This window comes from Lagenorhynchus albirostris, chromosome 4 (genome assembly GCF_949774975.1).
Source record: "Lagenorhynchus albirostris chromosome 4, mLagAlb1.1, whole genome shotgun sequence".
NCBI lineage: Eukaryota > Metazoa > Chordata > Mammalia > Artiodactyla > Delphinidae > Lagenorhynchus > Lagenorhynchus albirostris.
The window spans coordinates 77,656,060-77,671,408 of record NC_083098.1 but is presented as its reverse complement, the minus strand read 5'-3'; the positions used below and the strand labels follow the sequence as shown (position 1 = coordinate 77,671,408).

Sequence of the window (15,349 nt, the reverse complement as noted above, 5' to 3'; positions counted from 1 at the left end):
AATCAGATCTGTGCAAAAATAATTTGTTAAATAACATAGGGAAGATTATGAAAGACAGTTTCCAGAATGCCCACATTCATGCGGTTTGTAAAGGTGCGTTTTTCATAAAGATCTGTACAGTTCAAAAGCATGAGACTCTGCATGGGTGGCTCCTTTATTCCAGGAGCGGGCAGAATTTATTTTCATCTTCCATGCATGGGCCACCAAAATAAAGAATGTTCCTCCTCTTCAGTCTTTTCCTCAGTGAAGAATCAGGTTTTCAGGTGTGCTCAGGGGCTCTGCTGCTCTCAGAGCAGCCACCATAATGACCACTATGGAGCACTTTTCCCTTCTTCACATATGGGACATGAAGAATATTACAGAAAAATCAGAGTTTAGAAGTCACTCTCAAACACACATAGAAAAATTATTGTCAGAATATTCTTAAGCTTTAAAAAGTTGGAAAAGCCTGTGATCTTTGAACTGTTTCCAGGAGTCAGTGACTCTAAAGGAAGATATTCACCATCAGTGACCCCACCCAGGGTTTCCTTTTGTGACAGTCTTGCCCCATGATGCTCTGGGTTGGCATTCTCTCCAGGTCACCAGGTTTCTGCAATCTCTGTGAGAACCTGCAGCAGCTCAGCAAACGTCGGGCGGCCTTTAGGTTTCTGGAAAAGGGAAGTAGAGGTGGTCAGCTCAGCTTAAGACTCACTCAGACACCAGCTCTAGAACTTGCTGGCAGGACCCGGATCCAGGCTGGTTCACCACAAATGGAAGAGAAAGATATCTTGGCTGGTACGCAGGACATGAATGGCAGATGAGCGAGGCATGAGTGTGAAAATGTAACGGTAGAGGGCGCTCCAAAAGTAGAATAGCTACAGCTGCAAACACTAGCCACATGTGGCTATTTAAATTTAAATTACTTAAAAGAAGATACATTTTAAAATTCAGTTCTCAGTCACACTAGCCACTTCTCAATTCTTCAATAGCCAGGTGTGGCTACCATATTGGATAGTGCAGACATAGCACATTTCCATCATCTCAGAAAGTTCCATTGGACAGTACTGCCCTAGAGATCGATTTGGATGACTTGATACACAGGGTAAAGGAAGAGCTGGGAGAGAGGGGCCTCTAGAGCCCCAAGCCCCCAGGCTCAGCCCCAATTATTCACTACACCTGACCCCCTGTAGAAAGATGGATTTTAGTCAAAAAGCAAAAGGCACGTTTTCATGAGGGACTTTGCAGTCTTAGAGCACAGACTGTGCTGTCTTAAGGCTCAGTCAAAAAAATCTCCAACCATGAAACCAAGGATTGGAGCCTTTTTCCTACTTCACAGTGGGATGCGGTGTGACTTTGGCTCCAAGAGGAAGCTCCACGGCATCTTTGAAATCCATAGGAAATAGAACGACTCGTGATAGCCACATGCTCACAGAGGTCCCTGGCAGCAGGGTTAGTGGGGAGACACCACCCTTTGTGGCTTGTAAACAGAAGGCATCAATAAAAGGAGAGAGCAAGAAACAACATAAATGTCCATCGACAGACGAATGGATAAAGAAGATGTGGTACATATATACAATGGAATACTACTCAGCCATAACAAAGATGAAATAATGTCTAGTTATTTCAGAATGAAATAATGTCTAGTTCCATGGATGGAACTAGAGATTATCATACTAAGTGAAGTAAGTCAGAAAAAGAAAGACAAATACCATATGATATCACTTATATGTGGGATCTAAAATATGACACAAATGAGCTTATTTATGAAACAGAAACAGACTCACAGGCATAGAGAACAGACTTGTGGTTGCCAACGGGGAAGGGGGCGGCAGAGGGATGGAGTGGGAGTTTGGCAGATGCAAACTATTATATACAGAATGGATAAACAACAAGGTCCTACTGTATAGCACAGGGAATTATATTCAATATCCTGTGATAAGCCATAATGGAAAAGAACACGAAAAAGAATGTATATATATGTATAACGGAATCACTTTGCTGTACAGCAGAAATTAACACAACATTGTAAATCAACTATACTTCAATAAAATAAATTTTTAAAAAATAAAATAAATAAAAATTAAAGGACAGAGCAGAAGGATATGTGAGCACACATAAAGCCCTCCTTGAGACTTCAAGAATAAATAGTGGCGCTTTTTGCTGGTGCTGAGGTTGTGCAGGTAGTAAAGCCTATGAAACAAGTGTTATCACTGCTAACATAATCACATTTGAATCTAGAGGTGCATAAGCGCCTCGTTTACTTCGTCCTCTTGTCAGCATCTTACTTACTCCTTTCTCTGTCTCCTCTCCACAGATATGTAAAATCTCAAAAAGTGTTATATTGTATGTGCATGTACAAGTATATTGCTTAATATACAATATATATTCCTAAGCTATTTACACTGTTATTGCAAAGATGCTCTTAAGACATCTGTTTGCTACTAACAGCTCACTTAATATTTTTTATGTCTTTCAAGATTCCTTGCAGAACAGGTAATCATATGCAAAGTATTTTCATACACTGGGGATCTTTATAAAATTAATACTTCTCTGGAATGGAAACAACCACGTCGCTCTTGAAATACTGAATTTTTTTAGTGTTTGTGAATTGGGAGTCAAGTGATTTCTTTTTCAGCCAGGAGGAAATCCTCATCCAGCTGTAGTTTTTTCTGGGCTGAAAGAGTCAGCTAGAAAGAGAGAACTATCAAAATCACAGAGGAGTCTGATGAAGCGGAGTGGTGTGTTGAGTCAGCGCCCAGAAAAGACAGAGGTGGGATATAAACCCTCTGGCTTTATTTTCAAGCTTGGCATTTCAAGTGAAAGAGAAACTGGCCTCCCAGGAGATAATTTTCCCAGTAGAAGTTCCTGGCACACTTTCTGCCTTCATTCCTATTCTCGTTTAATCTCTCTATCAGGAGTCTTGAGTGCCATAGGAGAGATGAAACCCATTACTTTTAGCCTTGGAAAAGCAAGACAAATTAGAGTGAAGTAAATAAAAACACCATCCTTCTCTTTCAATGTGGAAATTGAACAAGCCTGATTCTACCCTTAGTTTCCACCCAAGCAGTTCTTAAAAGGAGTAAAACGTCTCATCACTGAGGCTTTAGTAACATCGAGAGTTTCTGCAGGAACCAACTTCAGCAAGGTAAGACTTGGAAAATGCACTGAATTCCTCAGATGAAAGGCCATTGTTAAAAACAAAATGGATTAATGATTTTGTAGTGGAAGTACTTCTGGCTCTCAGGGGTCATTACCGAGAAATAGACACCTTTTCCTGCCATGACGAAGTGCTGGAGTAATGTGGGTGATAAACAGATCTACTCTCAGATGCTGGAACTGCCAACCTTTGCAGGAAAGTAAGGGACACTCACCTCATGCCAGCAGCTGTACATGACTTCATATATGGAAATCGGTGCCAGGTGAGGTCGGTACAGCCTGAAGCCTTTAGAAATCGCTTCCACAACTTGCAAATTTGACTTATTTTCAAAAGGCATTTTTCCTTCTGTAAAAACTTCCCACATCAAAACTCCTGCAAATAAAATGCATGAAAATAAGAGGTTAGAGAAATGGTTACTTGGAACTGAAACAGCTGTTTCAAATTACAACCCATTATTTGCCTCCTGCAGTCACTGAGTTACAATCATCCAGAATGACAGCAGTTCTATCGAGGAAGCAGACCCTGTGCATCTTACTTTTTGAAGAGGCCTATGAACTGAATATATTCCAAGTGAAAACAATGCCTTTCCTTTTCCATTGGTCATGACTGCCTCCTTATTGGAAGAAAAATGCCGGCAGCATCTTCATTTCAAAGTACCGCTCATGTCTCCACACCCTGAAATCAATGAAACTTTGCCATTCCACAGAAAATGACAGAATTGTGTGATCCCCTGCTGCCTGCTAAAGCCAAGAGTTTACCAGCCAGTAGATGGCATGCGTTCCCATCTTCCCACTGAAAGACTGCTGGGTAGAGTCCCAGAAAATCTGGCAGGGGCTCTGTTTATAAGTAGGTGTTCAAAAATCATTGATTGAGTGATGAAACTCCTTCAAGCCTCCCAATTTGAGTTCATTTAATTATTCACTTATTCTACAAATATGTATCAGGTATTGATCAGAGGCCAGGCCTGTGCTAGAGCCAGAGGATTCTTAAGACTGAAACCAGTCTATGTGCTCAAGAAGCTCACTGTACAGTGAGGAAGAAAGACAAGTGGTCAGGGAAAACTCAAGGAGCTCTAAATGTTCTACAACCACCAGGTGAGATCCTTGTGTTGCTATCCACTGGTCTCACAACTTAACTGCTCTCCCGTAGAGCTTATAATGTCACCTGCCGAGACTACCACATGTCAGTGGAGCGCTAATGAGATCAATACAAGCTTAACCTTATTGTGGGTAATAATATTCACACCTTCTGAGGGTGCAGATGTCTCTCCAAAGCCAAGAAGCCATCCAGAAAGGTACAGGTGAAAGAGAATAGATAGATTATTATACATTTGTTGCCATTTTTTGAAAGTCAACTCAAAGAACAAACTCCATGGGACAGAGGTCCACAGTATCTCTTTTTCAATGAAGAACATTACCCAATATAAACAGCAATGGATAGATCCCAAGGAAGCCTATGTCTAATTTCACAAAATAGGAAGGTGATAATGTAAATGAGACGGCATCACCCAAAGTCAGACAATGAAGTTTATTAATTACACTCAAAATCTAACGATGGCGTAAGATCAGTTTTTCTTGCAAGTCTCTGTGGTGTGGGAAAGTTGGCTGAGTTTGTTTTCTAGATCAGTAGACTCTGTTATGGTTTTACAGCAAGTGCTCAGTGGGAAGGGAAAAGATCCAAGAGGCAAACTTCATGTAAGAAGGTGTATGACACCAGTTGCCAAAGACAGCCTGATGCGTTTAGAACACCTAAGACAGAAACACAGTTATAAGAAGACCTTTAGCTACATCATATTAAGAAATCAAAGTTAAAACAGCGATCCCTATTTTATGAGAACCTACTGTATAGCACAGGGAACTCAGTGCTCTCTGGTGACCTAAATGAGAAGGAAATCCAAAACAGAGGGGACATATGTATACATATAGCTGATTCACTTTGCTGTACAGTATAAACTAACACAATACGGTAAAGCAAATATACTCCAATAAAAAAATAAATATATTTTTTTAAAAAGAGCAATTTATTTTATTAAAATTTTTTAATTTTATTTAATTCTATTTTATTAAATATTTTTAATTTTATTTAATTCTATTTTATTAAATCAAGCTCCAACAAATGAACATCGAATTCACTCACCAAATGACCAGACATCAGATTTGCTGCTATACTTATTGAAATGGAAAACTTCAGGAGGGGACCACTTGACTGGGAACTTGGCTCCAGAAGAACTGATATATTCATCATCCAAAACGTACCTAGGGCCATCAGATTTCAGAGCACATTGTGTTAATTACCTCTAAGTTCAGTTTACTTCAAATCCTTTTAGTTAACTCTGATTTCTAAAATACAAAGTATTTTCCACAGAAGGGTTCAGTATACCTTCTCTTCTTGCTATCAATGTGAGAAGGTAGCCCTTGTAGAGTTTCCTCCTTAAACCAAGCCTCAATTGCATTTATTGTATTTGGATCTCAGAAAACCATAGCAATTCTTCAGTCTGAAACATGCTCCACTGATTAGTTATGATAAATTCTTAATTCTGCAAAGAAGCATGCTGAATGCGCTAACAACCAAGGTTATTTTTTTAAAAAGATAAATAGATGTGAAAGAATAAACTCGAAGTTTGATGCCTTATTTTCTTTCTATATACATATAATTTTTGCAGGACAGAGAAGGGGAAAAATAAAAGTATTTGAATGTAATACATTTGGTGTGTAAAATCTCTAATGCCTTTATTCAAATGGAAATAAATCAGGAACAACTATCATCTCCTTTAAAAAAATAACAACAACAATAAAATTAAACCCTCTCTCTTTTTTGAAAATCATACACAGTAACATCCAAGTGTGGGAATCTGGAGAAAAGAGAGGATAGCTAACGTGTGCTGTGTAGCTCCTTGAGTATGCAATATAGTATTTTTGAAATACTATATATATATATATTATACTATATATACTATATATATTAAATATAAAATTAATATATTTATTAATGCTTCCCCACACACCCACTTGTTTCGCACATACCTTACCTCACCGCACCTTTAAGTCCTTTATTGAGCCAGAGGTCATTCTACTAGAGGAAAGAATGAATAACAGAAAACGAAAGGAAAAGAGCCATTTTTTTTTATAGCTTTTGAGTTTCAAAAGTCTAGACTTTCCAGAGAAGGAGAAGGACTGAGTTATGAACAAAATATCTGGGAGAATGGCTCATGAATATGAATGATATCTCACTACCACCACCATCCATTCTGCTACAAAAATATCCCTTGTGCTGGGGGTGTGGGAGAGATTCAAAAGGAAAGGGAAGGAGTATTAGACACTAGGGGGTGGCTGAGGTAGGGTCCTGTACCCTGCACCCTATGAGGGCTGCCCTAGTCACACTGCAGCGAAAGAAGACCCCACTGCCCTACAGTCGGTTGGTGGGATTCAAGAGCAAAACAGAACCTGTGTCCTCTTTCCCAGGCCAAGCCCTGGGAAACACAGAAAGATTCCAGAGGACAAATGGCTATGGGTGTGCCAAGGCAGACGGGGCCTTAGCCACGTGGAGAGCTCTAGACATGGCGAATGTCAGAAATGAAGGAATCTTACAGGCAGAAATTCAAGATGAGTCAGCGGCCACCTGTGTGGATGGTCAGCCAAAGACAAAAGAGGAGGATGGTGGCTGTAAGGAAGCCAATGTCAATGGATAACAACAGGGACCAGACAGGCCATCTCCAGTATGTGGCCCCATGAGACACACAGAATTCGGACTGTGACCCTGAAGAGTGTCAAGGAGAAACCCTGAAATCACTGGGATGAAATTTCTAGCAACCTGAAGGAAAGGAGATAAAAAATGTAAACTGCACTGAGTTGCTGAAAATCAGGTCAGATGATTCACACTCTTGTGCTGTAGGCTTAGAGTCAGCTACTACACTTGATAAGAGAAATGCATGATGAGGACAGAAAAATCAGAGCTGAGAAAATAAATTTATTCTTTCTCTATTTCAGAAACATACATATATAAGGAAAGCTTTTTTCTTAACCTTATATATATGACAAGTAGACTGAGAAATTCTTTTGAATTTTAAGACATGACATAGTTTTATTAATAACCGCCTGAAAGAAGATCAGAAGAATAGCCCACAGCCTCCGTTTCCCTCACAGCTAACACTGGTGCATGTCTTAAAGTTCAAAGTGGGTCAGCAGGCCATACAATCACATCAACACTGCCCTCAGAGAAAAAAAAAAACAAAGCCAAAAACATCTTCGATTTGTCTGTAGACTAATGTAAGATTCCCTCCTGTGAGTAAACAAACAAAAAAGAATATCACATACCTTGTCATTCCAAAGTCTGAAATTTTTACTATACTTGTAGAACTGACCAAACAATTCCTCGCAGCCTACAGGGAGAAGAAAAGAACCCACGTGTGAATACAAAGTTTCTCTTTCCAGAGTTTCTACTCTCCTTTTCCTTAGTTTCTTTGGGCCCCAGCACTACCTCTCTGTGTGAACAGCCATGTTATTTCATGGTGATACCTATCGATGCTACATATGATTTAATGTATCTGCCCTCGTGTGATGGATTTTAATGACTTTTCAAAGAAATGACAAAAAATGAAAAGAAATTTTAACATTTTTCCTTTTTAAAATGTGTAATCTTTCTCAAGAAGTATCCTTGATAAGTGCATCTTGGTATAAAAAATAGTGTGTATTTAAAACTTTCTCTTCATAAATAAAAAGAGGAAAGTCCAATATGCATGAAAAATAACAGATCGTCACTATATATCTTTGGGATAGTCGTTATATATAATTGCTAATAAAAACAAAGAAACTGTATCTTAAAACTTACATGTCATTGAACATAACTCTTTACAATATTTTCATATTTATTAAATTACCACAGTGAGCTAAATATAGTACTATATAATTCAGAAACAATCTATTTGATGCCAAAACAATCCATTTTCAGTCAGCTTAGTCAGGAGAATCATTGACTTGGTTATTTAGCCTCATGTGGGCCAGTGGTTTGATAGAATTTTTCTCTTTTGAGCTAATTTGTGGTTCAGTTAGTTCAAAAACAAAAGCAAAAAACTTGAAATGGAGAGCCAGAAGGAGCCAGTTTGGAAGATGTTGACAAGCGCCAGCAAATGATCTCAAAGCTAAACCACAAGGCAAACCCTCGACCGAGAAAAGACTCATAGGTGGCTAATATATTTTAAGTGGCATGTAGGTGGAGAAAACAGAACTCAAAGGAAAGCAATCAAGGAAGGAACCAAGACTAGGGGGGTCTGCAGGAAGCCACCTGGAGCAAATAGAATGACTGAATTTTGAATTCTAATCCTTATCAGGAAGGACAAACTGCAGAGACCAGGAAAGTGAGTTAGGTGGAACTGATACCAGATCCATACATTCAAAAATGTGCTCAATGGCTACTATGGGCTGGACCCTGGGGAATGTGCCACGAGGCACACAAAACAATGGTCGAGCATTGCTGAGCTTTTCTATGTGCTGGACACTGTTCTAAGTGCTTACGCATATTAATTCATGTAATCCTCCCAACAAGTCCATATGTGGGAGGTGCTATAATTAACACCACTTTACTAGTTAACTAGCTTACTCAAGGTCACATGGCTAGTAAGAAACAAAAGCGAGATTTCAACTAGCTCTTGAGCAGGGCTCTCAATCTTGACTGCACAGTGGACTCACCAGGGAAATTTTCCAAAAATGCTGATGACTAGATTCTACCCGCAGAGATTCTGATTTCATTGGTCAGGGGTATGGGCTGGGTACTGTGATGTTTTTAAACCTCCCAGGTGATTCTAATGCACAGCTAAGTTTGAGAGCCATTGCTTGGCAACTTGTATTCTCATAATGCTGAACTGCAGCTCAGAAGTCTACGCCTTGATGTCAAGGAGTTTAGAGTCTAATATTTGTGTAAACAACTATTATAGGAAGTAGTAAATAATAAATGCTCCGACAGTTCTAAGTCATGTGTAGGGCAAGCAGTGGTGTTCTAGGGCCAATGAAATTATGCCTCCTTTCTCTCCCCAAAATATTCCAGCCTGAATGATAAATAATACGGTCACTCGTGATGGCTGATGGAAGTTCAGGATTACCTCTAGATGACAGTATCAGGGACCTCTCAGAAATTCTCAAATTCTCATTGGATTTAATTTGGGAACTTAGAAATGAGGCATGGAAGGACATAGAAGGAATAGTATGAACATCATGAATAAATATGGAGCAGATAGAAAATGTTTTTCAAGGGGAGGTAGCAAGGCAGGGAAGCAGAGCTATTTGCTTTTGGGGCAAGTCAAACTTCAATCTTCTTTGTTTGGAGAGCTGTTCTGAGCACTATGCAACAGAATGGTTTAGCATTTTGACCCCTTCCCAATAATGCCAGTAGTGCTGCTGTGATACTGCAAGAACCTAACTACCTCCACCTGAGGCAGTTTCACCCCTGGGTGAGACCCACTGGGGTTCTTCAGCATTGTATCCAGCACCTGGCAGAGTGCGTGGCATATATAGGCACTCAATACATATTTGATTATTGGTTGAAAGAAAGAAAGATAGGAGGAAGGAAGAAGGGGGGGGAAGAGGAAAGAAAAGTAAATTAGTTTTAGTTAGTTGATTAGTGTGGTGATTAATTACTTCAAGGCGTATTTAGAGTAACACCTTACTTGGCTCCAGCATCAATGAGCAATTAAAAATAAAGCTACATGTCGCAACAGGTTACACAAATAGGAAAATGTTTAAAAATTAAGTCAAAGAATGCATTATTCAAAGTATTGAAAGTCCTAACTTATCATGTCCTTCTGAATACAAGTATAATATATACATAATCAGCAAAGTTGCACCGTACTTACTAAATCCCTGTGGATAAAGCAGTTTCTCTCCAGATACTCCATTCCTTCACAGATATCTTGACATGCACTCAATAGCATCTCCTTCCTAAGTTTTCCTTTCCTCTCTCTGAGATAGTTAAGCAGGCAACCATTTTCCATAAACTCCGTCACAATATAAAGGGGCCTCTGCTGTATACACACTCCATAAAGCTGAACGAGCCTTGAATGAGATAACTTCCTGGTGAAAAAAACACAGACCCGAATCGTTTTTGCATTCTGAAGTGTTTGAAATCAACTGGTGATATTTACCAGCTCCATATAATGTTCATCATCAAACTATGATTAAAATTAACCCAACCACAGAGAAAGTAGAACAGTTTCCTTTCTACTTTATGTGCTGAGAAAGTGGGGTTGAGAGTTTACGTACTTCCTAAGTCACTGTACATACAGAATAGTACATGCCCATGTTCTGCTTTTCTCTTTTCCATTTTGTAAGCCTTTTGCTTCCTCAGTACTGCTGCTCCTTGCCCAGTTCCTGTTCCCTGAGTTTCAACCTCCCCAACTGCAGCTGCTTAGACAAAAAATTCTCGACAGACAGGAGGGAGGAAAGAGTGATTGATGCGCATTAAATTCTAAAGAAGAAAGGCATTTAAAGGAAATTTTTAGATTAAGTTGAAGACTGAAAAACATTTACCAACGTGAAACCCTTCTCTGTATTTAGTAATTACACACACACACACACACACACACAAGTCCTCAAATACTGCCTGTTAAAGTACACACACTAAAATAATCTTTTTTTTTTTTTAATTTATTTTTGGCTGTGTTGGGTCTTCGTTGCTGCGCGCGGGCTTTCTCTAGTTGTGGCGAGCAGGGGCTACTCTTCGTTGTGCTGCGTGGGCTTCTCATTGCGGTGGCTTCTCTTGTTGCAGAGCAGGGGCTCTAGGCGCCCTGGCTTCAGTAGTTGTGGCTCGCTGGCTCTAGAGCGCAGGCTCAGTAGTTGTGGCGCATGGGCTTAGATGCTCCACAGCATGTGTGATCTTCCCGGCCAGGGCTCGAACCTGTGTCCCCTGCATTGGCAGGCAGGTTCTTAACCATTGAGCCACCAAGGAAGCCCCCTAAAATAATCTTTTTAGTCATTTATACTTCAAAAGTTTATTGTTTCTTCTCGACTATAGTATTCAGGTTATAGAGAAATTAGAATTACTTATATATTTTTACTATTATAAATGTAATTAGTTCACATATTTTCCTATATGCACTGCTACTAATAAGCTACATCCAGAGATACAAACCCACAGTTGATCAACTAAAATAAAGGATCCTTTAAAAGCAATGCAGTGTTATAATAATTTAAAGAAAATGTCATGCTCCTAAACAAAAGAGCTGAATTCAAGTTGTTTTATCTCCTATTGATGCATGACCAGGAGCAACTTATTTAAAATTTCTAAGCCTCAGTTTTTTCACATGTAAAATAAGGATAATAAAACCTGTCCTTCTTTCTTCCAATGAATATTAAATGAGATAATGTATATGAACGTATTATAAAAAGTATAAACCATGGTAAAAATATAAAGATAAAATTTTTAATTTTAGTAGAAATTTATGGGCTGAAAAAAAGACTGGTTTTCTTTCATTTTCCTAAATAATCTTTTAGCAGGTACTCTGGAAACACCATGAGTACAGGCCCCCAGTTTAGGCTATATTCTAAAATATGGTGATTAAGAACACAGTAGAGATTTGAAGTTACTCTGCTAGTGCACTGGAAAAACTACACGGGATGACAATTTTGGTTAACAATTATGGCCCCTACTATAAGATCTGGCATATAGTAGTTGCTCAATAAATATTTTTTGATTATTATGTTAGTTAAGACTATGGACTTTGTACCCAGACAGTTCACAGTTTTGATTACAATTAGACACTACCAATGTTTTGTTGAGGAACTGTGGGCAAACTTTACATATTTTTCAAAATTTCCTTTTTATCATGTATAAAATCGGGGTCGTTTTTTTTCTTTTTTTTTTAATTAATTTATTTATACAGCAGGTTCTTATTAGTCATCCATTTTATACATATTAGTGTATACATGTTAATCCCAGTCTCCCAATTCATCACACCACCACCACCCCCACCCACCACTTTCCCCCCTTGGTGTCCATACGTTTGTTCTCTACATCCGTGTCTCTACTTCTGCCCTGCAAACTGGTCATCTGTACCATTTTTCTAGGTTCCACATATATGCGTTAATATACAATATTTGTTTTTCTCTTCCTCACTTACTTCACTCTCTATGACAGTCTCTAGATTCATCCACATCTCTACAAATGACCCAATTTCATTCCTTTTTATGGCTGAGTAATATTCCATTGTATATATGTACCACATCTTCTTTACCATTCGTCTGTCAAAGGGCATTTAGGTTGCTTCCATGACCTGGCGATTGTAAATAGTGCTGCAATGAACATTAGGGTGTATGTGTCTTTCTGAATTACGGTTTTCTCTGGGTATATGCCAAGTAGTGGGATTGCTGGGTCATGTGGTAATTCTATTTTTAGTTTTTAAGCAACCTCCATACTGTTCTCCATAGTGCCTGTATCAATTTACATTCCCACCAACAGGGCAAGAGGGTTCCCTTTTCTCCACACCCTCTCTAGCATTTGTTGTTTGTAGATTTTCTGATGATGCCCATTCTAACTGCTGTGAGGTTATTACCTCATTGTAGTTTTGATTTGCATTTCTCTAATAATTAGTAATGTTGAGCAGCTTTTCATGTGCTTCTTGGCCATCTGTATGCCTTTGGAGAAATGTCTATTTAGGTCTTCTGCCCATTTTTGGATTGGGTTGTTTGTTTTTTTAATATTGAGCTGCATGAGCTGTTTATATATTTGGGAGATTAATCCTTTGTCCGTTGATTCATTTGCAAATATTTTCTCCCATTTTAAGGGTTGTCTTTTCGTCTTGCTTGTAGTTTCCTTTGCTGTGCAAAAGCTTTAAAGTTTCATGAGGTCCATTTGTTTATTTTTGTTTTTATTTCCATTACTCTAGGAGGTGGATCAAAAAAGATCTTGCTGTGATTTATGTCAAAGAGTGTTCTTCCTATGTTTTCCTCGAAGAGTTTTATAGTGTCTGGTCCTACACTTAGGTCTCTATCCATTTTGAGTTTATTTTTCTGTATGGTGTTAGGGAGTGTTCTAATTTCATTCTTTTACATGGAGCTGTCCAGTTTCCCAGAACCACTTATTGAAAGGACTGTCTTTTCTCCATTGTATATCCTTGCCTCCTATGTCATAGATTAGTTGACCCTAGGTGCGTGGGTTTATCTCTGGGCTTTCTATCCTGTTCCATTGATCTATGTTTCTGTTTTTGTACCAGTACCATATTGTCTTGATTACTGTAGCTTTGTAGTATAATCTGAAGCCAGGGAGTCTGATTCCTCCAGCTCTGTTTTTTTCCCTCAAGACTGCTTTGGTTATTCGGCGTCTTTTGTGTCTCCATACAAATTTTAAGATTTTTTGTTCCAGTTCTGTAAAAAATGCCATTGGTAATTTGATAGGGATTGCATTGAATCTGTAGATTGCTATGGATAGTATAGTCATTTTCACAATACTGATTCTTCCAATCCGAGATCATGGTATATCTCTCCATCTGTTGGTAACATCTTTAATTTCTTTCATCAGTGTCTTATAGTTTTCTGCATACAGGTCTTCTGTCTCCCTAGGTAGGTTTATTCCTTGGTATTTTCTTCTTTTTATTGCAGTGGTAAATGGGAGTGTTTCCTTAATTTCTCTTTCAGATTTTTCATCATTAGTGTATAGGAATGCAAGAGATTTCTGTGCATTAATTTTGTATCCTGCAACTTTACCAAATTCATTGATTAGCTCTAGTAGTTTTCTGGCAGCATCTTTAGGATTCTCTATGTATAGTATCATGTCATCTGCAAACAGTGACAGTTTAACTTCTTCTTTTCCAATTTGTATTCCTTTTATTTCTTTTTCTTCTCTGATTGCCATGGCTAGGACTTCCAAAACTATGTTGAATAATAGTGGCAAGAGTGGACATCCTTGTCTTGTTCCTGATTTTAGGAGGAAATGCTTTCAGCTTTTCACCATTGAGAATGATGTTTTCTGTGGGTTTGTCGTATATGGCCTTTATTATGTTGAGGTACGTTTCCTCTATGCTCACTTTCTGGAGACTTTTTATCATAAATCGGTGTTGAATTTTGTCAGAAGCTTTTTCTGCATGCATTGAGATGATCATATAGTTTTTCTTCTTCAATTTGTTAATATGGTGTATCACATGGATTGATTTGCGTATATTGAAGAATCCTTGCATCCCTGGAATAAATACCACTTGATCATGGTGTATGATCCTTTTAATGTGTTGCTGGATTTGGTTTGCTAGTATTTTGCTGAGGATTTTTGCATCTATATTCAACAGTGATATTGCTCTGCAATTTTCTTTTTTGGGAGTATCTTTGTCTGGTTTTGGTATCAGGGTGATGGTGGCCTCATAGAATGAGTTTGGGAGTATTCCTTCCTGTGCAGTTTTTTGGAAGAGTTTAGAAGGATGGGTGTTAGCTCTTCTCTAAACGTTTTATAGAATTCACCTGTGAAGCCATCTGGTCCTGGACTTTTGTTTCTTGGAAGATTTTCAATCACAGCTTCAATTTCACTACTTGTGATTGGTCTGTTCATATTTTCTATTTCTTCCTGGTTCAGTCGTGGAAGGTTAAACCTTTCTAAGAATTTGTCCATTTCTTCCAGGTTGTCCATTTTACTGGCATAGAGTTGCTTGTAGTAGTCTCTTAGGATGCTTTATATTTCTGCAGTGTCTGTTGTAACTTCTCCTTTTACATTTCTAATTTTACTGATTTGACTCCTCTCTCTCTTTTTCTTGATGAGTCTGGCTAATGGTTTATCAATTCATTTATCTTCTCAAAGAACCAGCTTTTAGCTTTATTGATCTTTGCTATTGTTTTCTTTTTTTCTATTTATTTTTGCTCTGATCTTTATGATTTCTTTCCTTCTACTAACTTTGGGTTTTGTTTGTTCTTCTTCCTCTAGTTCCTTTAGGTGTAAGTTTACATTGTTTTGAGATTTTTCTTCTTTCTTGAGATAGGCTTGTATTGCTATAAACTTCCCTCTTAGAACTGCTTTTGCTGCATCCCATACATTTTGGATCGTTGTGTTTTCATTGTCATTTGTCTCTAAGTATTTTTTATTCCCTCTTTGATTTCTTCAGTAATTTCTTGGTTATTTAGTAAAGAATTGTTTAGCCTCCATGTGTTTGTGTTTTTTTACGTTTTTTCCCCCGTAAATGATTTCTAATCTCATAGCATTGTGGTCAGAAAAGATGCTTGATATGATTTCAATTTTCTTAAATTTACT

General features: G+C 38.3%; 1 protein-coding gene across 1 annotated transcript in view; it reads right to left on the bottom strand.

Moving 5' to 3' along the window:
• Positions 1-578: 578 nt before the first annotated feature.
• Positions 579-15,349, bottom strand: part of TXK (TXK tyrosine kinase) — a 46,710-nt gene continuing 31,939 nt past the window's right edge. Inside the window, exons 10-14 of the mRNA XM_060148230.1 lie at positions 9,981-10,197; positions 7,450-7,514; positions 5,273-5,391; positions 3,351-3,508; positions 579-647 (exon numbers count right to left, since the gene is read on the bottom strand). Coding sequence (XP_060004213.1) covers positions 579-647; positions 3,351-3,508; positions 5,273-5,391; positions 7,450-7,514; positions 9,981-10,197 — 628 coding nt within the window. The remainder of the gene's footprint in view (positions 648-3,350; positions 3,509-5,272; positions 5,392-7,449; positions 7,515-9,980; positions 10,198-15,349) is intronic.